This window comes from Dermacentor variabilis, chromosome 9 (assembly GCF_050947875.1).
Source record: "Dermacentor variabilis isolate Ectoservices chromosome 9, ASM5094787v1, whole genome shotgun sequence".
In the NCBI taxonomy this organism is placed as follows: Eukaryota; Metazoa; Arthropoda; class Arachnida; order Ixodida; family Ixodidae; genus Dermacentor; species Dermacentor variabilis.
The window spans coordinates 151,466,091-151,492,871 of record NC_134576.1 but is presented as its reverse complement, the minus strand read 5'-3'; the positions used below and the strand labels follow the sequence as shown (position 1 = coordinate 151,492,871).

At 45.4% G+C, this 26,781-nt stretch overlaps 1 protein-coding gene across 5 annotated transcripts in view; it reads right to left on the bottom strand.

The window, feature by feature from the left end:
- The window catches only part of LOC142557839 (uncharacterized), a 265,220-nt gene that overhangs the window by 67,599 nt on the left and 170,840 nt on the right, over nt 1-26,781 (bottom strand). For all 5 annotated transcript variants that reach the window (XM_075670036.1, XM_075670038.1, XM_075670037.1 and 2 more), the window contains 4 exons: nt 25,243-25,375; nt 14,091-14,173; nt 7,576-7,652; nt 65-229 (listed from right to left, as the gene is read on the bottom strand). In XM_075670036.1, the coding sequence (XP_075526151.1) occupies nt 65-229; nt 7,576-7,652; nt 14,091-14,173; nt 25,243-25,375 (458 nt within the window). The remainder of the gene's footprint in view (nt 1-64; nt 230-7,575; nt 7,653-14,090; nt 14,174-25,242; nt 25,376-26,781) is intronic.

Sequence of the window (26,781 nt, the reverse complement as noted above, 5' to 3'; positions counted from 1 at the left end):
CATATTTGTCTAGCTGTGCTCGTGGCAATCATGATGCAGTATATGAGACAGTGCAAACACAGACCTTGAGTTTAACGTCCGGGAACGTAACCTCGGATGGGTGCAGCATGGGTAGGTGCCCTCGCAGGTGGTCGCGCAACTTCTTCAGTGCCACATAGAATGGAAGCTTGTCCACTGCTCTGGGCAGCTGAGCACACCGAGCACTTGAAGATGGCATCACGAACACCGACTGCACGAGCAGAGCAATTGTGCACAGGCTTGTACAGGCAAGCAGTCACCAGCAGCACAGCGCTTGGATGACACCCTGGTGGCATCAGGCATGGATTCAGGTTTGCTTCAAGAGGGTGGGGGGTCAGGTTTTGAGGTAGTGATTGATAATGATGATGACTGTACGGAGGCTTAAAATCAACAACAACAACAACAACAACAACAATAATAATGGTGACAATGATGATGATGATGATGATGATCAATTAGTCTTTCTGAGCATTCTCACGACACATATTCTTTTTTAAACAAGAAGCCTTGGCATTTAGGCATGCCGCTTCACTACTGTGCTGAACACACAAATTTAAGGAAGGGGGATTCAAGACATCCGGACATCCCTTCTGGATCCGCGCATGAATAACATTAGACTTCTACTGCACGAAATGCAGGCGTGCATATGCCCTGTCTTCAGCATAGTGTTTCTCACCATATTACCTAGAGGGAAAACTGGCACTACAATGCATGTGTATGCATAGGAATGTGCTGGGATGTAGTGGCTTCGGAATGGCATCATTCTCCAAGAGGCAGGACACCCTGAAGGCATGCCTAACCAGCACCATTCTGTCTGTCACAATGGGTCACATTTAACTAAAACAGCATGTATAAAGCAGTTTAAGTTTCTTTTTATGCGAAAACATGTTTTACTCAATTACGAGAACTTATGCATGGATGTACAATTATATGAAATGTAAAAAAGTATTGGTGGGCCCCTCAAGTTGGAAGTCAGACAACAACATCTGCACTTGCCTTGTGACAGTTTATTGCCTGTTCTTGCTTTTCGTCACTTGATTATGCACTACAGGTGAGTAAACTTGATTGAAGGACGCAACATGTGGGAACAAAAACTTTTTGTGAACATTTTATTTTAAGAAAGCTTTATCTGTGCAACTAAGTAATTATGCCAAACCTCGCTCAACACAAGCCTCATGCATCCATGTACAGTCATTCCTATGACACCACAGCACCCTTTAGGAAACTCGTATAGATAATGGTACCAGATTTCAGTTTAGGTAATACTCCGAGAAACTCTATGGCCTTCACAATAAGCAGTCCAAAAATCGTCCGACCCTGTTAGTAATAATAGGACACTGCATCAAATGCCTTTCTCAATGAACCTTTTTTTATAGATTTTATTAAGCTGAGACATGAAGGAAACAAACAAATAGGAGACGCCCTGACGCCGCATTCTTGAAGTCGTAAGTGCAGCCATGTTTGTGTGCCATCTCCCTTTGTGCTTACAATTAGCTCACCGGAGCAGATAGGCGCGAGCTTTGAACGTGTATTGCTATGAGCCGCCGCAAGTCTGTGCTGCCAATGCATGTCAGAACAAAGCCTACAAAACATCTGTAATAGTTTTAGTGAAGCAGACATGCTCCTGTGCTTTTCCGTGGCATGTTGAAGACGACGACGAGGACTCGCACTGCGATTACTTCTGTATGTCTGATGCTGGCTGACACCGACACTCACAGACACTAAACACAACTTTCAAGCTTAAATACCATGCTCCAAGGTAAGCGTGTCTAGCAAACAGAATGTGCTGCAAGAAAGACACAGGCTGAAAAATTTTATCTCACTTTTCAGAGGCCGAGAGCAGCAGCGATAGCTTCAGGAGTGTGGTTGCTATGGAAACATTGACATTCGGGGTACCAGTCCCAGTGCTCCTTTGCGAAAAACAGCATGTGACTTGTGCCACACTTTCTCCAAGATGTCTATGCTGTCTAGGGCCTCTCCTATGCTTTCCTTCCTCTATCAGCCAAAACATATTTCAAAGTATAAAGCTGCCTAGATGCCGCATTTACTCGCATAATGATTGCACTCGTGTAATGATTGCACCCCTGAATTTTGTAGTCAAAATTCTATTGTTTTTCTTTCCCATGTAATTATCGCACCCCGAACTTGTTGCAGCTATATGTCATGTGCCAAGTCTAGCTAATGATGATCACGCTTACCATCTGTCGAATGCCATGCAAACGACTCTTGAAGACATACCAAGCGGTCTGCACGCATCAAACATTCTTAAGCAGATGCTCCATTTCATTCCTTTTATCACTTTCCATACTTCATGAAAAAAAAAAAGCTACAACCAAACTTACCTTGGCTTTATTATTTGTAGGCTTCATAATGGTTTTGGGCAACAACAACAACAACAAAAAAGGCGCCTTTCGATTCTTCTCGTCTGCATTCGTGGACATGCAACAAATCGCAAGCCACAACGATAGTGGCCACGTTTACCCTGATATGTCAGCAGTGTACCCTATTCATACGCCAACGCTTGTAACACAGCTAAGATATTCACCCACCCTTAGTGGAAACGTGCCGTATTAGGATAGTTGTGAAGACAAATGCCGCAGTTTCCACAGTATGCCAGTCATGTGTTTCTATGTCACTGGCAGCTAAGCGCGCCCACCTGTTTCTGTCCCCTCATGGTGGACATGGCTTCGTTATTGTCGCAAACTTGCCGATATTTGCAACATCAGACGTTCATTTAAGGGATGGCCAGCCGTTTATGCACAGGCGCAAGTAAGAGCACGCGCAAGAGAGAAAATCTGAGGGCTTTGGCTTCTTGAATATAAGAATTCTGCCTAGGTGCTACGGAGGAGGTTTCTTAGCGCATGTTGTAGGAATTTGTCCCTAGGCATGCCGGGATTGGGGAGTGGGGTCGAGTTTGTTTACGCTTGGATGCTGGCTGCCAGCGCGGTAAAGTAGATGAAGTAAAGTAGTGGCGGATCGTAGCTTTCTCACGCCTTACGGTGATGTACCTCGTAAATAACATCACAGGTGTTTCTGTGGGAGTAGTAATTACCGTAGTAGAGCCCAGGCTGCATATATTGAAAATCTGGAAGGCAGAACACCTTAGCAACCGCGGTTGAATGGAAGTGGCTGAAAGGCCGCCGGTGATGATGACTGACCCAGCACCAGCGCCGCAGGCGCGACAAAGTCTGTCCGACGTACCTTCAGACGCAAAGTTCTGACTGGTGTTGCAGAATCCACGGGGTGCGGTAGTGCCGAACTTGGCGTCACAATTTGGTGGCTGGACGTAACTATATTTATTCAGTCGTGTTTTTTACTAATTGTAACAATGTGTCATTATTTTGCATTATTGGCGGCGCCTCCAGGACACCAAAGTAGCAACGGGGACACCAAAGCTAGAACCCGGACTCATCTGCCATGGGTTGGGGCTCGCCGAGGCCTGCGCATGCCAGGGGTGTACAAGATCTATCACAGACAGCCAATTTTTTATGCGAACACCCCCTGGCACGCTTTGGCCTGCGCGGCCCCAACCCACGGATTGCCCTGCTTCCAACTTTGATCCGCCCGCTACCCCTTGGGTGCCCCGGAGATCCTGCGCCATCCGCTTTACTATAACCTCAGGTGCTCTCCTGAGGCCTCCGTTTGATGGTTACATGCACCCTCCTGGGGCAGTGCTTGAAAAAATCCAATCTATTGTCGCGACAAAAAAAGCAACCCGCGACTTATACAACACCAGTCAGAACCTTGCCCCTTCAGGCACAGCGATCACCAAATGGGGCGTTCGTGCCCACTGCTTCACAACGCGGGCACCCAGCGGCAGAGCGTAAACAAGCTCGACCACACTCCACAATGCTGGCATGTCTAGGGGACAAACGTATACAACACGCGCTAAGAAACCTTCTCCGTAGTGCCTAGGCAGAGTCATATATTCAAGGAGCAAAAGCCCCCCCACATTTTCTCTCTCGCGCCCTCTCTTACTCGCACCTGTGCACAGACTGGCGATCCCTCAAATGAATGTCTCGTGCCGCCTGCTTGTTGACCTGTTGTCATCCCGCAGCCAACGCAAGATGAAAAAAATTTTTTTCCTCTCTTCCCATCTTTTGGAGGCTAAAGCCTCTATCCTAGCTCGATGGAAGGGGCAGCGCCTAAACCGTCGCCTTAGAACTAAGATCTCCAAACTGAACACAGCCATCGAGGAGCATTGTCAAACCCTCAGCCGGCAACAATGGACTGAGCTGTGTAACACGGTGGATGGACAACTTCATCGCCCTTCCTCGTGGAAACTCCTCAAACATCTGCTTGATAATACCACCACCCGCACCACCCAACAGGATCGGCTGCAGAAGCTCCTTTATACGGAGACCCTTAAGCAAGGTCCACAACAGGTGCTTGACTACCTCTGCACCAGATATATCTCCAGGGGACAAGTCAGTCCACACACCAATTACATCGGTAGCCCCAACCCTACACTAGACGCCGATTTCAGCGTATCTGAAATACATGCCGCTCTACGCAAGCTTAACGGTCGTTCTGCTCCAGGGCCAGACGGGGTCACTAACAAAAGCCTTCGCAATCTCGATGACGAGTCCGTGTCCCATCTGACTGACTACATCAACGATTGCTGGCGCAGTGGTGCCCTTCCAGCCGCCTGGAAGACTGCCAACGTTATCCTAATCCCAAAGCCTGGCAAACCATCTAGCCTCAATAACTTAAGGCCCATCTCCCTCACTTCATGCGTAGGCAAGGTGATGGAACACGCCTTCTTAGCACGCATCAACAGTCACCTCGAGGGCAACTCTCTCTATCCCCACACCATCATTGGATTTCGCCCTCACCTTTCTACTCAAGACGCTATGTTGCAGCTCAAGCATCAAGTGCTAAACGATCGTTCCCGTAACATGAAAGCCATCCTCGGACTCGACCTCACTCAAGCCTTTGATAACATTTCCCATGCAGCTATCCTTGACCAGGTCTCCAACCTCCACCTGGGAGAGCGAGCCTACAATTACATCCGTGACTTTCTCTCCAATCGCACGGCTACCCTCTCGGCCGGGGATTTACGATCAGACCAGCTTCCCCTTGGCAGCAAAGGCACCCCGCAAGGTTCAGTTATCTCTCCCATGCTATTTAACTTAGTCATGATTGGCCTTGCCAAGCACCTACAGCAAGTCGACAATATCAACCATACCATCTACGCCGACGACATCACCATCTGGTCGTACCGAGGCAGTGATGGTCAAGTGGAATCAGCCCTCCAAACGGCGATTGACACGGTTGAAGCCTATCTCCAAGGGACCGGACTGCGCTGTTCGCCGGCTAAATCGGAGCTTCTGTTATACAAGCCCATTCAGCGGGGTCGCCCTCCCAAACACCAATCTGATCACCGACCCTGTGACGCCATCACCCTACGCCTTCAAGATGGCAGTCCTGTCCCACACGTCCCTAGTATCCGGGTTCTCGGTCTCACCATCTCTACCAACGGCTCCAACGCCTTGGCTCTCAACAAGATCTGTGCCCAATCGCAAAACAGCCTACGACTTCTTAAACGTATATCTAACCGACGAGGAGGACTCAAAGAAGAAAGCCTTCTCCGACTCGTCCAATCCTTTGTTATATGCCACATTACGTACGTTGCTGCGTGCCTCAACTGGTACCGGGCTGAGCAAAACAAGCTCGACACCCTCATACGAGGGGTCTACAAGCAAGCACTTGGGCTCCCGCATTGCACCAGCACTGAACTCTTCAACCAACTGGGAGTTCACAACAACCTCTCCGAACTCATTGAAGCCCAACAACGCTCTCAGCTTGAACGGCTCACCCTTACTGAAACGGGGCGCTTTATTCTGTCCACGCTTGGCTTCACCTACCATCAGCAACAGGGCCCCAAACAACCGATCCCGACCGACATCCGTAGCTGGATCTACATAGACCCTATCCCTAGAAATATGCACCCTGAATATAACAGGGCCCGGCGCCAAGCTCGGGCCGGAGCTGTCATAAAAGCCCTTGCCCACGTACCTGGCGTCACATTTGTTGATGCAGCCCAATACTCCCATGGCACACGATTTGTGGCCGTCGCCACACGCGATGGAGCCCTACACCACGCCTGCAGCGTCACTACCCCCACTTCCGAGACGGCTGAAGAAGTGGCCATCGCCCTGGCCACTTTGGATCCCACCTGTCACACCATAGTGAGTGACTCTCGCTCAGCCGTTACTAACTTCAGCAAAGGCCGTATTTCTCCCCAAGCTCTTCGCATCCTCTGCCAGGCACCACACTCTAAAGACAGCATAATCTCCCTAACATGGATCCCGGCCCATGCGGGCCCTGTCCACCCACACCTCCCCAATCTCAACGAGGTCACCCACTCCATTGCGCGAGGTCTAGTCAACCGCGCTGGAGTCACTGGAGATGAGTTGGACACCAGGGACAGTCTGACAACTTATAACAATCTCGTTAAGGCATTTCACCTCAGTCGCCGAATCTTCCCCCCGCCTCACCCAAAGTTCAGCCGGGCGCAGGCTACCACCCTGCGTCTACTACAAACAAACACGTACCCTTCACCCGCCCGCCTCCACCTTATATTTCCGGACGTCTACACTACCCCCAACTGCCGGTGCTGCGGAATTCACCCGGCTACGCTTCCGCATATGCTATGGGAGTGCCCGGCACAGTACACCCAGACTAACACCACGACTCTCTCGTCGAGGTTGCATGAGGCTCTGCGGAGCTCCGCCCTCGACGACCAAACCTGGGCGACCCAGCACGCCCGCGAGGCGGCGGCGAGGCAAGCCCTCGATGTCCCTTCGTGGGAGGCTTAGGCCCGGCCATCATAAAGTGCTGGTTCTACAATAAAAGTTTATTCCTCCTCCTTTCGCCGGAAATTTAACCCGTGTAATGATCGCATCCCTGAATTTGCGTCAATTCTTTTTGACAAAATGTGCAATTATTATGCGAGTAAATACAGTAGTTGTTTTGAAGTACTGAGTAAAAGCAGAGCAGTGCATTGCAGAATGACTGCACCAGAACTTCCCACTAGTAGTGTGTATCTAAAAAGAAGGAAAGGGCTCAATCTTTAAATCACACACCAGGGGCCTATGACACTATCTAGACTGGAATTCTGGTGCAGCAAGCAGGACAGAGAAAACAGAGATGACACATGTTGTTTTCTGTCATGCTGCTATTGTTCATGTCCTCATTTCTGGTCTAAAACATGCACAGACTAGCCCTACAAGATGCTTTATTATGTCAAGCACCTTATTGTCTGCAGTGCTGTCTACAGTCTACACTGCATCTCACAAGGCTTTCATTATTGTGACAAAATGACAGTAAATGGAGTTACAGGATCTCTCTACCCTACAGCTTCAAGTATGCTTTCAAAGCAAACTTACAATTTTGGTCACATTGTACTACATGCCACACCAGCAATTTAAAGCGGTTGTAGAGAACACATATATTTCATCAACTTCAGTCTAAACACTGCAGCTTACTTCCTCTTTTAGTTATGTCAAAGTTCGTGTAACAGGTAGTCGTGCCCTGGCAAAAGAATAGACATACCACATTGGTCCCTTCAATTGGCTCTGGCTGTCGCCCAAACACAAAGTTCTTGTTTCCAGAAAAAATTTCATAGATTCCTGAAAGCAATCAGAGACATAACATTACTTACTGGCATGCTAACAAGCTCGTTTCCACCATGATACTGCTGACATTTTCATTTGAGACAAACATAAGGCAAATTCTGTGACATGTTTTTGACAGCTCGATAGCTGCTCAAGATGCTTCACTGAAATTTCACTACCTTCAGACATTTTCCATCGGGCAACTGAAGGCAGTTGACAAGTATGACCTCAATATAATCCAAGTCTGCATTAGCCATTTCTTGTCACACCTTATTCCTTGCCCCATCCTCAAGCCCACTGGTCGGAAGGGGCAGCAATAAAGCACTTTGCTCAAACTTTTCCGGGCCACGGCGACCGCATTTCGATGGGGGCGAAATGCGAAAACACCCGTGTACTTAGATTTAGGTGCACGTTAAAGAATCCCAGGTGGTCCAAATTTCCGGAGTCCCTACTACGTCGTGCCTCATAATCAGAAAGTGGTTTTGGCACGTAAAACACCATAATTTAATTTTTTTTAATTTTTTCAAACTTTCCCCAATTCTTACACACAGTATTTCGCAGCTTGCTTCAGCAAAACTCCCCTGGGAGAAGAAGGCACAAGGCTCCATGCCACCTTTCCTGCATCATCTTCCGATGGTGCCATCAAATTATTTGTCTTGTTATGAAACTCCCCTGCTTTATAACAGAACAAAAACATGTTCTGATACATTTTACTTAAATGAAATGCAGTTACACAAAGCCTGCTACTTTCGTTGCTTTCCTTACACCAAGTCAATAAAGTCCTCACACATTAGCTAGTTTGAGAGAAGTAGAAACATCAGGGGGCAACCTTTTGTCAGAATTTATTTGCAGCACTTTTTGTCTCTATGCCCAACATGCATTAAACATGCTTTGCATGTTTGTGCAACATGCTTTGCTCCTAAATTTGCATCCAGATTTTTTGGGTGAGGCCCATGCCAAAGCAAAGAACAGATAAATGTTTATCCACGTTGGAAAACAGACATGGTTGCCACTGTGCCTTTATTCTGGCTTTGATCAATACTACCTCATTTGTTTAACACTGGCATGTAACGAGCGAGCTGGAGTCTGATTCCCTGCAAGCACACTGTACAAAGATAGAAGTGCTGTGTTGCATATGAGGTAACACCAGACTGTTTTAAAACAAAACATGAAAACTGAATGTCATCCCAGGTGTCTGTGCGCTGCATTTCCCGTGCTGTGGGGAACAAAAAACACACATTGTGCTGCAAAGTGCACAGGCACAGGGACAATGCACTGGAATACAAATTGCATAAAAATGTTTAAGATTGGTGAGCTTACAAACTGCACAAACAACAGACTGCACAGAGGTGTGGCGGGGTGCACTTGTATGGCCCGTGCCATAGCCACACAGCATGTGCCATAAAAGCTTATAAAGGGAACGCCTGACTCATGTACTATGTTGTGAAGTCGGAGGTCCGGAGTGGCCACTAAGGTTCCATGGCTGGTGTCGTACCAGGGGTAAGAGAGCTCCAAAGCAATGTCCGAGCGACAAAAAAACAAGTTTTAAGTACAAATTTATGTGACGATGGTTTACAAGAACGGCTCCACGATTCTTGGAGAGCACTACATGTCCAAGCTTTTATATGTCCGAGCACCTCATGACACTCAAGCTCCAATATTCAAGCAGTAGATTCCCATCCTTCACCAGACAATGGAATTCAATGTCCTTCTTCTCGGTCAATTGGAACTGTCGCACAGTCTGCAAGATCCTGTCCGTGGTGTTGCACCACTCTGCCGGACTTCGTGCCTCTGGTGTCCAAACTTCAATCCGCCCTCAATGCAATGAAGATGCAATTTCATGTGAAACCAGGGTCGACGCTGTTCGCACAATTAGTATGTTGCACACAGCTGATGACCCCTTTACAGATTGGGGTCCCAGAACTCATACGTTCGTCAGCTCCGGGTCATTGAACAGAAGACGCGACATATAATTGCTTGTCAATTATCTTGATGTGACGCTGGTTTTGTTGCCAGCTCTTTAGCATCGAAAAGACAATGAAGCATGAACGGCATTCCATAGCTGCGCGCTCGGCGGTGTGCAACCTTTGTCCAGAAGGACCACCAGGCACAACAACTGGTAATTACTTAAATATCTTTCTTTTTCAAATGCAGCACAACTTTCCTAACAAAATAAAAAGAGAGCCAAAATATGCTGGCACTGAAGGGGTAAGCCAAAGCCAACAAAAGAGCCCATCATGCGCCACCAAAAATCATGAAAGGAAAAAGAAGGGGAGGGGGGGGGGGAATGCGCACATCAATCTATTCTTTCAGCATAAACAACTTATTCTTCTGGCTTGCGGTACAAGCTGTGCCGTCTGACTACACCTACAATGAACTACTACAAATGTGCAGTTGAGTTCAGGGGAAACTTAAGTGCTTTTGGAATTGGAAGATCTAGGGTGCTGTGAAAAGCTGTCCCAGTACATATAATTAAAGCCTTGAAATTATTTTCTCGAATGTACATATCGCAGCACAGCAATTGCTGGTTATCGTAGCTCTGCCTCTCTTGCATTGCCAAGTGTACAGGGTGAAAGAAAAGCCACCAGAATAGATGTCAAAACACTGGTTATATGCATTAATGCAACAACCAGAACAGGCGTCAACACATGGGTTATATGCGTTAACACAACACGCATCAACACATGGCTTGCTCGCTTTGGAGAAAATTGTTGGACTAATTTTTCAGTCTTTCTGAACCAATCTTTAGCGAAAAAGAAATATGTGAATAAGCACACATATTTTTCAAGAACTGAACACTGTTGCTGGCATCACAAGCTTGTCATGCTTGTATTTTGTGTAGTGCTCTGTTGTGCAGTGAGTAATGGTTGCAACACACTTGCATAAGTTGAATAGCTTAACTTGCCATTGCATTTAATAACAGAGAAGTTATAACAAGGCGCCTTACTTGGCCTTTAGCAATGATAGGTCCTCTTATCGAAATGTTGGCCAGCCTTTCTGAGGCACTTCATCCCTATTTGTAACTTTTATGCCACAGTGTTCTACTCCATCCAACAGCCCCCTTCTTGATTTTGGATTACTGACCCCAGTAACAGCTGCCAGCTCTGTTCACCAGTGGCAGATGGTACAAATGCACTACAGTCGAACCCACTTATAACAATATTCAAGTGCCACGGAAATCCCATTGTTATAACTGATGACTGTTACAATTGGGTTGCATAAAAAAATCTAAATAGGGGGATGGCAGAGCTGTTGTGAGAAAACTATAATGGTGGGGAATGCCCCTCCCTACCACACTCATCCATCTGGCTGCTGATTGTGTTCACTCTCTTAACTGCTCCCTGGGCGCTCCTGACCGGGCGTAACAAGCTGTGGCTGTTGGCTTTAAAAAATGGCACTGCTTTAACAAATGCAAAGAGGGGTCATGAGTGGCAAGCAATATGAAAGTTCCGCCGAGGCATCGCTTTAGTGGCCCCAAAAGGGGCCTTTTAAGAAATGTGAGAAGGTTGCCACGGCAGCCTGTGATCTTGAGAAATCCAGAAGAAACGTTGAGGTGGGATCGCCACAAGCATCTCGCCACATACTTCTCACTGGCTTGCACGAGAAAACCCTATGTTCGTCAGCCTTGCATGCTTTACGTGAAGATTGCCGACATCCTTCTCCGAGGCATCCAGGTGCTCCACATAGTGCAGCGGAAACTTCCTCACGAAAACGAAGCACCAGAGGGACTAAATCATCTGCCAGGCCTCCTGTGAGGACAACGTTGAGGCAGCCAGCCCTACCGGGTCATCGCTGCCATTATCGCTGTCGCTAACCGATGCAAGCACATTCGCAACGATAGCCTCATTGGTTAGAAGCATAGAAGCACTTAGTTTGCAGATCTATAACCGTGCGCTTTCTTTTCACCGGCAACATCATGCATTGTCGATGATCAGCGGGCAGATCAGCCATCTTCCGTTTCGGCGGCGAGTCAAATGAGGCTGAGAAACCACGTGGCCAGGAATGATTTTGACGCAACCGACAAAGACGAACGCCAGCGATTAAACTGTTTACAGAACTGCTCTGGATGAGGGGCCAGTGAGCAATCTGGGAGCAGCACAGTTGGCGTGGTCCATTTGTGTTTCAGAGGGTGGTGCAGCATAGAGCTATGGGCACAGCGCATTCGTGTTGGGAGGGATGGAAGAGTGACGGGAGAGAGGCGCATGGAGAAGGCTGGAAAATGTGTGAGCAGTGACTGTTGGGACCATCATGCAGGGGCTCAAATTTCTCGCTTTCTTTTTTTCTTTTTAAGTATTTCACATTTCACTACTTTTTGACACGGACACCCAGCAACCAGACTTGAGTGTTATAACCAATAATGCAGCATCGAGGCATTGTAGTACGCAGGTTATTTCACCAGGGAAAACATACAAAAGTTGATGGTGCAGCAGCTTCTCATTGTTATAACCGATATGTTGTTAAAACCGGTATCATTATAAGTGAGTTCGATCATAGCACAAAGTTTACAAAAATGGCATGTTGTGCTCTCGCAGGCCAACTGACACAAGTTGGCACAAGGACCACACTAATAGATCAGCATAGCTGATGGCTAGTAGCCAGTGGCAACGGGTCTGCTTTGATGTGGAAGCAGAGCGGATTGCACTTCAAGAACCACCACTAATCAATAAAAAGAATGCATAGTGCTTTTCTCACAATTTACCTGCTACACGCTATAATCTTATGTAGAAAATAAGATATAATGACATTCGCGGCTTCTTTGGTTTCAAAGTGTGGGCAGGGATGAGCCATCTGCCAATGTTGCAGTGGGCACAGCACTCGCTCTTGTTTGTGCAAGAGAGATTTGACAGTTGTCCTAATTTGGCATGAAAAACTAAATTCATACAATGCTTTAGTCTACCAGGCATTGTTAAGCATGTAAAACAAGTTGTATCTTGCGTCTGCACTGATGGTGCTTGGGGAGAGGTGCCCGTCAAGCGCAGGTGGCCATGGTCGTCCATTGTCTCATCGGTTGTGAGGCAGGTGTCGCACGGGCAGGAATAGCAGTGAGACCCATTTGCTCCCACTGTAGCCATTTTGAAGGGGAAACAGCTGTTCACCGGCTGCCAGTTCCCGGCAAATGGCTAGGCGCTTGGTGCTAGTGTGCGCACTTAAAACAATCGACAGTGCACACATTACCAGAGGAGCGAATCATATCATTTAATACGTGGGAAGCCATTGCAGTTAGCTACGATTCCACTATGATAAAATGCAGTAGTGGTTGAATCGAATGAAAAGAACCAATATCAAATATAGGCCTCGTGCACATTTTCCTTCGAGTGGTTGCAATGGCGCTAAGGATTGGCACTGAATTGGAAGGTGCACAGATTGTTAATTAATTAATTAATCACTTAATTATATTTATTCTTTATTTATTTAAGCGTTACAGCACAAGAATGAGGAACATTTGCGGATGCATAGTGGTGGATGTGTAACATCCTGCTGACCGCAGGCATCACATTGTCCACAAACTTAGGAAGAGGGAACTGGTTAAAATTGAGCAGAAGCAATCATCAGAGGAAAACTACTCAATTTAAACAATAGCTTCCTGTTAGACCTGCCCAAATATGCTGCTAAAGACACTTTTTGGTTAGCTTTATTGGTAATATGCTACAAGGCGCAAGGGTGCTGTGACGTTCCACTATTACAAACTACATTAAAACCATTGTGAAGACATACAATGTAGGCCAGCCCACCACGACTGATTACATTGTCTCTGGGATCAGCCCCGCTTTGATTATACTTAATTTATTAGTTGTTAGTAACGACCAAACGAAGCCAGGAAACACTAAAGCCAAAGAGTGCATACAGGAATTCAACTGTGTGCATTTTTAAAAATTTTAATGTAGAAATAATTTAATTGAAAAGGAAATGAAGGACAACTTGTCACCACTGGGAGCAGAACCCACAGCCCCCAATGTGATGCATGCTATGTTTTACCAATCGAGCAGTGGTAGCTGCCGTCCCAAGTAGTGTTCATATTTGCTGTAAACTGAGGAGTGTTCATTATATTTATGAAATCTGTTTATTCATAATAACAAAATTCATACATTCAAAAGAAATTTGGGCCACTTCATTATCTGCTTTATTTCATTATAATGAGGTTTGAATGTATTAACACTCACCATGTTGAGTTGCAGTCTCAGATTCTTTGACGCTCAACATTGTTCTTCAAGTAATTCTTATAAGGTCATATTCACACTCAAAGGAAAAGTTAGGTTCACACAAGTCTATTTTAGCAAGTCCTATTGCATGAGAGGACAACTTTAAATGTGAAGCGCATTTTGTGCAAAGCACCTTTCATACACTGTTCTACAGGCCACACATCCACATGGCTCCTGAAATAACCAAGGAGCAAGAATGTGTCCGACAATGAAAGAAGAGCTCTGGGAAACAGTATGGACTAGTGCAGTTCACCTTTCCCATTAAAGACTGCTATGCGGGGCTGGAATATTTTTAGCTTGTCCAGGAGTATCTCCGCACCTTCCTTGATCTCTTTCCTGCCGAAAAACAAGAAAGGAAACAGTGCTACATTGTATGCAAGCAGCATCATTTGTAGAAGAGGCATAAGCCGGCAAGAACAAATGTATCTCTGCAGCAGCAGTGGTTTCAGCTTTTACATTTGAGCTTCCCGCTACAAAACCATGGAGATTAAAAGCCCCGCAGTCTTTTGTAATGCAATCGGGGCACAGCAGAAATGCTATAATGAAAATTACCAGACATAGAACTATGGCTATAACATAACATGCTACTTGTTTATCAACTGCACAGCTGCACAACAAAGGGAACCTTCCCCTCGAGGCAAACTCTGGTTGACCACTTCAAGTACCTGCACATGAATGCTCTCATTAGACTACTGCTGAATCTGTTGCATCTACGAGAAAAAGGTTAATTCTACATACTGTACGACAATATTCAGCACAGGTTGTTAATCTATAAGTCAGTACCAAAAACAGATATTGCACTTCTACCAATTGCATGTGCTAGAGAAATGAAGCAGATAAATGTGATACAAGAGATTACATGAAATTTTTCAATTCATTCTTTTGTGTTAAGTGAAGGTCCCAAACATTGAAATCTTAGAAAAAATATACAGGCAAATCTCAGAGCACCCTGCAATATTGCTCTAGAATGATGTAGAATTGCTGCAGATGATTTTCGAAGTAAGCAAATAGCTTACACACACCAAATAAATCAAATGGAGGGACTAGAAATACTTCAAAAGTATATACTGCTGATGTTGACGATAATGTTTGATAATTGCGGCACAAATTATAGTCGCCATATTTTGGTAGATGGCATGACAGTGTGTTGGTGCCGGCAGGTGATGATGCAGATGATGAAGGCAGAACAATGATGGCAGCATGACCAAGACAACATGATAACAAGGGAATCACAACAGCATGACAACGACAGCGGCATGGCAACAGTTGAATGACAACAGCGTGACGACAATTGCATTACAATGGCTCAACATCTGTGCTTCCCTTTCCACTCCACAAAGGCCAAATACTCCTCAAACTACCTGCATTAAAATCATGCAGATTCTATTCACTGTGTGTGGAGTCAGTCTAAGTGATGCTGATGATGCCCAAGAAGACTGGAGACTGGTGCCCATGCAGCGATTACTGGTACCCTCTCCCGAACATTCAGGACTTCACGGTAATTTTGTATGGTGTGACTATCTTTTCTAAAATCCATCTCGTTCCCACCTATCATCAACTACCGGTTGCTGTCGGAGACATTCCCAAGACCGCCATCCCCACACAGTTCGGTCTTCTTGAATTTCTCCACACAACCTTCGGCTTATGGAACGCTGGCCAATCCTTTCAGCGTTTCATAGATTCCATTACTCGAGGTGTGTCTTTCGTTTTTGCGTACATTGATGACCTTCTCATCGCAAGCTCTTGAGTAGAACATCTTCAACAGTTGGAGATTTTGTTTTCACGCCTTACCAGTAAAGGAATTGTCATAAACACCACCAAGAGCGAATTTGGTCGACTGGAACTCGTGTTCTTTGGGCATGTCGTCCACTGCCGTCCAAGGTTCATGTCATCGAAGACTTTCCACGACCGACCACACTCACCAAGCTTCTCCAATTTCTCAGTTTTGTCAATTTCTACTGCCGATTCATTCCCAATTGCACATGACTTGTGGCTCCACTAGATGCTCTGCTGGGAAACAAGCGTAAGGAAGTGCATCAGCGGACTGAAGAGGCCACCGACGCTTTTTTTTTTTTCAGTCCACCAACGCTTTCACAAAAGTCAAGCTTGCCCTTGCTGATGCTATGCTGCTCGGAGATCCAAAGCCAGATGCACCCACGGCCATCACGACAGATGCTTCAAACACAGCTATTGGTACTGTTCTGCAGAAATTCATCAACACTAGGTGGTATCATCCACTCTCCTTTTTCTGCAAGAAAGTGAAGAATGTGCAGTCCTGTTACAGTGTGTTTGGCTGAGAATTACTCACCATTTAACTGGCTATCAGACATTTTCATCATTTCCTCGCAGGCCGTGCATTTACTGTCTTAACAAGCCACAAACCCCTTGTGCATGCAAGGAATCATTCGGGGCTCTGTTACTCGCCTCGCAAGAGTCAACACCTTTCCTACATCTTGAAGTTTACAACGACGTTCCGTCATATCAAGGGCATCGACAACATTCCAGCCAACGTTCTGAGCGGTGTCAATGCCACTTCTACATCAACATCAGAACCTCATCATCAATGTTGATTTACTTTCCAATCAACTGCATGACGACCCCTAACTTCGTACTCTCCGGAATTCGTCAACCTCCCTGAAATTTCAGCATGCCATACTGCCTCCAGATCGTCCATCAATTGTCTGCAACACATCTACCAGCACACCTTGACTATACATTTCGGCGTCCCTTCGCAGACGTCTGTACGAAACCGTGTACAACTTGTCGCATCCCAGAATACGCGCAACACAGAAACTTCTTTCCAGTAATTTCATTTGGCCTCAGCTAAGCACGCAATTTTGTGACTGAGTTCGCTGCTGTTTGTCGCGTCAACGCTCCAAGATCTAGCGTCGCTCCATTCGGCCCGCCAAGTCCTTTTTTCCACCAGCTGCTCGTTCTGACACCATGCACCTGGACCTCATTGGTGCTCTCGCACCTTTGAAAGGTTACTGTTACATATGGACATGCATCGACTGCTACACAAGGTGGGCAGAAACTACATCCATATTTGACATCTCAGCGCCCAATGTTGTAGCAGCTTTCGTCTCTACATGGATTGCGAGGTTCGGCTGCCCATCCACAATAGTCACCAATCACGGTTGGCAGTTCAACTTGGCACTCTTCAACGAGCTACTCAAACTTCTCGGAACAACACGTCTTCACACGACTGCTTACCACCTGCAGTCAAATGGACTTGTTGAACGTTTTCACCGGCACCTCAAATCCTCCCTTATGGCGCATGAATTGCCGGAGAAGTGGGTTCTACATTTGCCTCTCGTCTTATATGGCATAAGAGCTGCAGTCAAGAGTGACCTAGGTTGATCCTGTGCTGAGCTAGTCTACTGCACTCACCTACGCCTTCCATGCGATTTCTTTGCCGCCACCACCAAAACACCTATACCATCGCCTGCCAACTACATTGCTGAACTGCAAGCTTTCTTTAGCCAGATAGGCCTCGTGCCCACACGTCTGCAAGAAGCAAGGTCTCTGTATGTTTCTCCCACACTCACCTCTGCTACCCACATTTTCGTGCATAACTGTGCCATGCGGAAGCCTTTGCAGCCATACTACTCCGGACTATATTCTATTCTTGGGTGCTGCCCGAGGACTTTTGTTGTGAACGTCAACGACCGACCAGACACAATTTCCCTGGAACGTCTCAAGCCTGTCTACCATTTGAAGCACCCTCGCTATCAACATTACCAGTGTGCCATGCAACTCTGCTGCATCCCCCGATGCCACCTTCATGCGTGACCCTTAAGACACGTCACGTCCCGTGAATTTTCCATCATTCGTTGAACTTTCCTCCTCTCCAAAGGAGGAGCCCTTCGTAGCAACAGCAGTATTGGCGTCGCATCAGAATTACGCAGACACTCGCATTTACATGAGGCAGGTGCTGCTGGCACGTGCTGGCATGGGTTAGGGCTCAAAGATGTTAAAAAGACGCTAAACTAAGGGATCAGTCATGTTGGTTTGTTGTCTCTCATGTAAGGCCGAGACTTTACCAGTCTGTGTGGTCACTCATTGCTGCAACATGAATGATGGCTTTTACTTAATCGAATGTGACAGTCATCGACAAACCAAAAGAATAGTTGCTGACATATCACAATATTCTATACCTCACTTACAGCGAACTACTTTATAACAGAGGGAGAAGATACAAAAAAAAGCTACAGAAATTCTGAGGATGGTCTACTAATGCGTAAGCATTCTTTGGCTCAGCTGTGACTTTCTCTCATTTAGTTTTGCTTACATGCTTTTCCTAGCTTATGGGCATCTACCCATGGCCTTTCCTGTGGCAAAGAATGCTTAGGCTTTAGTAGATAATTGTCAGATTTTCTCGCTGCCTCTGGCCCCTTCAATGCAATCGTACCAATTGAGCAGGAACGCCAGGCAAAGGAGTGCTTCAATGTAGCAGCGTGGTCGAAAGGAAACACGAGCTGCTGCAGTAGCGCGTCGGGCATTGTATGAAGGGAGGGTGCATCGCCGAAATGCCATGCCACCCTTGCTCTCGCAAGCCTGTATTGTGCATGCGTTCCTTGTCCACACAAGCTCTTGCCTGCATTTTAACTGAGCCTACGTAAGGCCCAATGAAAATATGCCAAGTGTCTCAATGCGCTAGCTTGTCTGCGAGGCGTTCATAACTCGAAGGATGCTCAGCAGCGTCCAATTGGACCCTGGGCCAACCCAATATCTCTAGCTGGCTCACACCCAGATTTTTAGTTTCCCCTTTCCCACCCCCCCCCCAAAAAAATTTAAGTAGGCCCACCCAAAATTGAAGTTGGCCCGCATGCAAACTTCAAGTTGGCCCACCCCTACTATAAGCTTCCCCATGCATTTTCTAAGGAACCCTATGTATCTCTATGGGTATTCTCTTTCTATATTATATTTCTGCTTGAAATTGTTCTTTATTGCTTAAAATCTACCAATCACCTACATTTACACTATCATAACGATTAAATGTCTTAACTTTTAAAATTCTGCATTCTTGTGCAGATACAAGGCATTACACTTTTTGCATGACAGGGCTGGGGAGCTCGCCAAAGAATGCTTACGCATTAAAGTTCATTACAATTGCTGTTGTCTATTAAACAACTTTTAAGGTGCCCAGTAAGTTGCAGGATCAATGTTTATTGTACAAATGTCACGAACTTGGGATATGTGGCAAGGAGCACGACACTTAAGTCAGCTTAACTAAAAAAAAAAACTCGGTGCACTTCCACTCTGTGAAGAAGGATGACCAGCGAAGCTGTGTAGGTGGGCCCCTTAATGACGAACTGCACTTCTGCTGCAGGTCGGCCCGGCATTGCACTATCTTCTGGATATTTTTCTATACACGGACATGATAGTGAGAGAAGTAGCCCTTAACACCTTTGCTATAAAATTAGCCATTTGCAAAGCTATGCACACCATATGTACAGTGCTCAGCAATTCAAATGCATACTCAAACTGGATGGTGGCTGGCACTTTTTGCACCACTGGTGAGCACCATGGGATCAGATGCAACCATACTACATCACAAGCTGTCTTGCCCTCATCAAATATCACAGTGCATTAGCTCAGTTTCCCCAGCGGCCAACGATGGCACAACAAGGCTGGCAGCCAGTACCATGAGTACCATGAGTATTTGGTGTGTCACAAAAGTGCACACAATCAAAGCGTACGCCATGTACCACCCAAGCCAGCAAAGAACATGTCGGCCCCACGATAGCTTCGTTAGAGGGAGCGAGCGCAGCGAGCGAGCGAAGTTAGAGCGCATACGCCACAGACAACCAATGCGATCAACGGCGCCTAGAAACTTCTACAAGATACTCAAAGAAGAGAGAGGCGAGACAGGGCACGCACCAGAACACCCTCTCCGACCTCAACACAGGGCAAGGAGTGCAAGAGAGAAGGGGACAGCCCGAGCATGCACTGACGGATGAATCACTGTGGCCGCAGCCAAATACGTGAGAAATGTCAAGAAGATTCCCACGCTTTGTTCATGCTATGCGAGCACAACTCCGTCAGAAAGCTTTAAGAACGCTGGCGGAGGCTATAAAGGCATCGTACTGGAATCCGAGAGAATTAGACAGGAGAACATGCCGGTGAAGAGATATGACGCATAGACTGACCTTCTGCAGAAGAAGGGGATTCCCCGGCAAGCTGGCTGACGAGTTTCTTGAGCGTCTGCATTTCTGGAAGAAGTCCCTTCTTCGAGATTTGCCTCAAGCTACGCCAAGGACGTCTGGCTCAAGACCAACACGGGCGAATATGAGTGGACACTTGCTGCGCCTATTCATTCTGTACTGTATATGATGAACTCTTAGTGCTTGTCATTAATTATTTTCCAGAGTTTCGTTAATATCCATCTGAATTGCATTGTGATGTGTTTAGCCAAAGTGTGCATGTGTGAGTGTAACTGCCTTATTTGAATTCATTTTGCTGAGTTTTGACAACTCTGGGCTCTGACTCTGTCTCTGGACCACAACCAGCGTTCGGTGGCACACCAGAAGGCCTCTTATTAATTTTCGGAGGCTGATAAGTCGGCTTTGGCATTCGGCCCTGTGCTGGCGTCTCATTCATGGGGTGTGTGAACAGACTTTCGTCACTAAAACATCATTATCGAAATTCGTTGCAATTCCCATTTACAGTCAACTTCCATTACACTTGAACCTCGTTATAATGAAGGGGGAGCCAAAATTAGTTACATCCAATACTTCGTTATATACATTATTGCCATTTACTGCAATATATGGGTGCACAATTGTAAACAAGCTGGCAATCACACAGTGCTCCGATGTGCGATTGAGGACGCAAGCGAACTTCACCGCACCAGCTTGGCTCAGTCAGCTCATGGCCTCTGAGACTGCACCAGTGCTATCGCGATCTCGGAGGCCACGCCCAGTTGCCAGCCCATACAGCATGCCACAGGAAGAAGGGGAAATGCATGCACGGCCTGGCAGTGATCCCCGAGATTGTGCTGAGGAGACCTGTTTGGCAAGGCCAATGTTACTAGATAGGGGCAGTTGGGAAACTCCATGGGCTCACCACAGCAGCAAGGTGGCCCCTGGCTCTCGCCCAAAAAGAGGTGGCGCTGTGACCGAGATGTCTCCTGTTCACGTGAGTTTTGCTCTGTGTCATCGACTTCATTGTCTGCTGCTGCTAGCATTTAGTTCAGGTAAACCGCCGCAGCCTTTTCAGAACACCTCCGGTTCTCCAAAATTGATGAACGATGTGTGTTGCAAGAGGAATGTGTCACCCTGCCTCGAGCACAGTAACCTTCTCACTCAAGGAGGGCAACTCTGAACTGTTCTATAGGGCAGGAGGACCTCTCAGTGCACTGTCCGGGGCTAATGATTACAAAGTGCTTACCTATCCCAGTGCCGCTTAGGTACAGTGTTTACACTAACTTAAAGATTAAATGCTCAAACACATGAAGGGTGAATTTTTTCGCCGAGTTCTTTTTTCTTTTTAATTATGGCTCGCATGCCCACTTCTGTGATAAATGAATAAATAAATTGTGAGTAGCAAGCATACAATTTATTTATTTATTTATTTACTTATTTATTCATTTATATTATTATTTTTTTATTTATTAAGACTTGCAAGCATTACAAATGACGCAACTACTTGAGTGCTGATATGACCGCACCAACATATATGTTTTGCCAACTGCAGATTTAAAACGCCCCTGCTTGCACATTACCACATTTTTTTTTGTGTTTGCATTAATTGTAAATGTTCTGTTTGCACTAACAAGCCTTATAAAACTTGGAGAAGTGTAGAATAAACAAGCAATACTCAACAAGGCAGAAAAAAAAGAAGGTATGCAGGAATGTGTTCGAATGAAACGCGATAATTTTAGCTGGCTATGCTTAGCGTTCAGCTTACAAAGTGCTGTTCCAGGAATTTTTTTTCTCTGAAACTGCAACAAGCCTGCCCTGGTACAGCTCAACAGAAAAAAAACCTTTTGCCTCAGAGATTGTCGCGAACAGTAATATCTATTTGCACTTGCTTATCTTCTGCATTCAAGCAAGAGAGCAGAACTGCACAACAGTCGTCTGCTCAGACTCTATGGTGTTTGAACGGGCTGAACGCACTTGGTTTTCAAATATCTGTTTGCTAACAAAGAACAGCAGTCTTTATTTGCAGAAGAACTCGTCTGAAGGCGTATGCTAATCATGCCGCGTCGTCTGCTGTGTGGATGGTCTCACGTGACCTCGTCCTGGCGACAGATTGGAGCCACTTTTTCGAGAGAGTTTTCCAACTGACCTCATCTGGTAACACTGGGCAAGGCCCAACTGTGGCAGCCTGTACGACGCACTGCTGAGAAAAGAGAAGTGAATGCACTAAGCTTTTGCACCGCCACGCAGCATGGTGCAACTCGTGCAGGCTTGTGCGTGACCCCCAAGATTGAGTCGAGGAGATCTCGAAGGCCATGCTTAGCTGTGCCTACCTGCACAGGTCACCATGCAGAAATAAATGCACACGTCTTTGGCACCGCTGCGCTTAGCAGCGCAGCATGGTATGGCTCGTGTAGCGAGGCACGCCCAAGGAAGCGAGGTCAGTGGACAAGTTGTGAGCTAATAGTGAGCTGCTGCTTCAGCGCAGGTGCGCAGCTATGCGCAGTCGTGAGAAAGAGCAGCGTTGCTCGATGGCATATTAAACGCAGGAATGCAGCAGTTTTGAACTGCCGTGGCAAACAAGTGCCGAACCCTGCGGAAAGTGATGTACTTGGCGTACAACAGTAGAGTATTTCTGGGCTTTGGAGACGAATCTAGTTCGTTATGTTCATTGGTAGGACAATTTCACTTCGTTAAAATGAGGTTTTAAATACATGGATCTCTATGGGGATTTCAAGGAGAATTTAATTTACTTCTTTATACTCATTATTTCGTTATAACTAGGTTTGAGTGCATATAATCTTGATGGAACTGGATCGAATTATCTGGTGGTCCGAATTAGAAGAGGCATTAAAAAACCGCAAGAAACTACTTCTTCATTTAGCAGTATTTGCCAAATATTATTGCATCCTCAAATCAAGTGTGCACCTAGTTTCTACGGATTACTGTTAGTACAAGAACAATGTGCACCCAAATCTAACGTGCACCAAATTTTATAACTCACACAAAGAAAGTAGCTTGCCTCCGATTCTGGCAATCACAAATAAGATGAAATCTATTTAACAGGGATAAGCGGGCTAGTTGGTGGTCGTTGTTGAAATGCATCATGTAACCGCACAAAAACAAGGGACAAAGAAGGAACACCGCGCCTGTCTTGTGTGTTTCTTCTTTGTCCCTTGTTTTTGTGCGGTTACATGATGCATTCCAAGATGAAATCTGTAGTTTACCTTCACATAATGAAAATAATTTACACTTAATGTCCATTGTCGCAAATCTCTCAAGTAGCTTTTTATCAGTGTGTACAAACTACAACGTATCTTCTGTATGGTTCATTGTGTTTGACAATCTGCAGCTCTTGAACAACTCCATAAGTATAGCACACAAAAAAATGACCTACGTCTGGACTAACCTTTTTGCCAGTTTGTCCTACATTGTATGAAAGTCTCTGGAGCACAGAAAACATGTGACACAACTAGGTTGCTGCTAGCTTAGCATGTTACATAACTTGTCTTTTGAATGAGCCTATGCTTAATAAGCCTGAAAATAGTTCATCATCAATGCAATTCTAAGCAAAAGCTTATTCTGCCGCCATCTTGTGACGGCAAAATGCTGTTAATGCTGGCTCTGGTATGCTGTTACATGCTGTGAATGCCGTTTTGTGCGTGTGCAGGGATGTTATGGACTACTATTTTATAAAAAAGAAAGATGCACATTAAAATAGAGTGAAAACATTAATTATTCATTGTGAGCATTGCCATTTTTGCTTCGGTAGGAGACATCCACTCAATTATTGTCTCCTAAGCTCCTAAGGTTAGGGTTACCATTACAATCAGGAGCATGCATGCTGACTAGTCAAGCTCGAATTATCCAGCGAAAACCAATTTCAGGGTCAACATAACCAAAGTTTGGACCCATAGAAATGTATGGGTGACAATCAGCACCTCCAGTCAGAGTCGAATTAACGGAAGCCTACTGTATTATCATTCTGAGCTTTGAAGATGCAAAACCTATTACAGTTAAACCTCTATATAACAAACTTCAATATATCAAAATTCTCTATATAATGTAGTATTTAACTTTTCATAACCTCTTGTTCATAGAACACTATATATTTAGAACCTCATTGTAACAAAGTGTGCTTGTATGCAATTTCAATATAATGAAATTTCGCTTCCACCGCAAAGGAATGTAGAACACGAGAAAGCGTGGCTGGTTTTAGTTCGTACCGCCAATGTGAAGGTACTGTCAACGTGGCATGAAACAGTATCATTCATCACCAGCTACTAAGTCCATGGAAATGAACTGTTTTCTCATTCAAATTTGCTTTTTTCAATTGCCCAATAATTCTGAAAATTCTGCAGCCTCTTTTCATGTAAGAAAAATTATCGACAACTCTGCTTACTTGCATAAAAGGTCAAATTTCAGTACAATGAAATTTCGATTTAACAAAGCAAATTGCCAATTTTACCTACTTAGTTACATCGAGATTTAACTGTAATTTGTTGCAACTCCTACTTATTATAATATTGAGCTTTGAATCCTATCACACTCTGCTGCAACTGTGCCCTTCCCATGCTTGTTCCACAAGTTCTGGACAGCAGAGATTGCAGCTAGTCATGGTGAAATGGTTCAACAACAGTCCCTCTTCCTAGCTGCTAAAAACACAACGCCACTTTTGTACTGCTAGCCACGAGATTGTACACTGAAAAGAAAAACATGGCAGTAACCTACATGAGAGGAATCAGTGAAGCACTCTGAAGAACCTTTAGTGAATATACAGTGGGAAAACTATGCAATACTGACGAGAAAGCTGAAGCAAAAGGTTTTACAAATTTCATGACACAGGGGCAACATACCCAGCAAACACTGAGATGTGGCAAGGCTGGGTACGTCAAAAGAAGAACCAAACAACATCACGTGCACATCAAGAAGCACAATGTCAGCTCATACTTGTTGGAGGAACATCATAAGAACACTATAACCACTTCAATGACTAGGATTCCACTTCTGTAATAATGACAAAAAAGCATCCTTCTTTACATTCGTTTTTATACATGTCATCAACTACCCATACAATTCTCCAGCTGGAAAAGTCCAAGCTGTGAAACATTTCTGGTTTCGTAATTCATTTAGGACTGTCAGCTATTTCCACCTGGGATTAAGACATCAAAAATATGTCCAACATTTTCAACATGTGTCTTAGACTCAGTTCTCGACTCCATGGTTTGTACCAGGGTTAGAACGTTGTTCATTCCTTCTGACCTGGATAAATCAGCACTGCTTCGTGTTGTACGAGCCACAATGTTGGTGAAGCCAATGCCATACTGGATAAGTTTGAAGTCATCCACAGCCGTCATGGGCTCGGGAATGAGGCCAGCCAAGAACAGGCAGCGCCCTGCATGAAAGAATGCAGCAGTCCAAAGTAGTCACATTCCACTACAGGGGGAGGTGCAGAACCCTGGAGGGACAATAATAAATCTTTTCTGTCTCATAAATGGACCTCTAGTTCTCCATTATAGTGAAGCACGGTCCAACACATAAAATGGGGAAGGTAGACATTTGGGAGAAGGTAGATATTTGGGCGATTTGGTATAAATGTACGGTAAAATGAGGGTGTGGTCGCATCCTTCCCCATCCTTGTCTTTTCACGCTACCCTCATTTTATCACTAGATGGAGGAGTATGCAGCATTGAATAAAATGCAACTGTAGTGACATTAATAGGCACTGGCCATCAATTAATTTCTTTTTCAGAAAAACGTCACCATGCAGCAAGCCAAAAAGTGCATGTCAAACCTCCTTTGACATCAGTATGCCCCAGTTATATGGCTTTAAGAAGAAACCAACCTCCCCATAAATGTTACCTTCAGCATTCTTAATGCTGTTATCACCATTTTTCAAAATTTTCTACTCCGCTGGGGCAACTGGCCTAAAACCATTAGCCTCCATCAAATGCGAGAGCCAACGAGAAAGAGCGTGCCGTGAGCAGCATGCGCAGCCAGTACCCGAGGAGAAACGAGGAGGGGAGCGCACCAGGGAGGAGACTTTCAAATTATCAAGGGGCTTTATGCAAGGAAACTTCCAAGGCTGGCATTTCTTTTTATAAATTAAATAGCAGACACTGTCATAACTTCTGATGATGTGAGAAATCGTTAATCTTGATTACAAGACAAACAAGAATACAAAAAGTGTAAAAAGTCGCAGAAGGTTTATAATGTTCAACTAATATTATTACAAATAAACCCGTTTTTTGAAAAAATGATGGCAAAAACACAAATGCCAACACCACCCGAGAGCAATGCAAATACTACGAGCATGCATTATGAACAAAATATTTTCATGGCCCCAAACGACGAAAATTCAGCAATATGCATTCCTCTCAGCCGCCATTGCATATGGCCACTCATTAGCATATAATTCCCGTTGCTCGTCACACCACAAATTATGGCGAAAAGTCTCTACAATGGCGGCCCAGCACAATGTCACGCAACGTCAGACAGGCCTTTACGATACGGCCCTTCCTGTGACGCTCCCCACGAGATATTTCTTCAGCCAATCAGCAAGCTGACATGGCGGCTATCATGAACCACCACCATATATACATTAAATCGTACATGCATTGCAAGGGCTTCTGCATGCTACCGCTCACTTTCTTGTTAAAACACTAATGTCACAATAAAGCTGCTGAAGACCGGAAAAAAGTATCAGTAGTCGCTAAAATTTGCAGCTCCATGTCACGTTTCATCATGTTGATGAAAACGCAAAATTGCATTTTCCAAAACTTCCGTTTCCTGACAAAAATT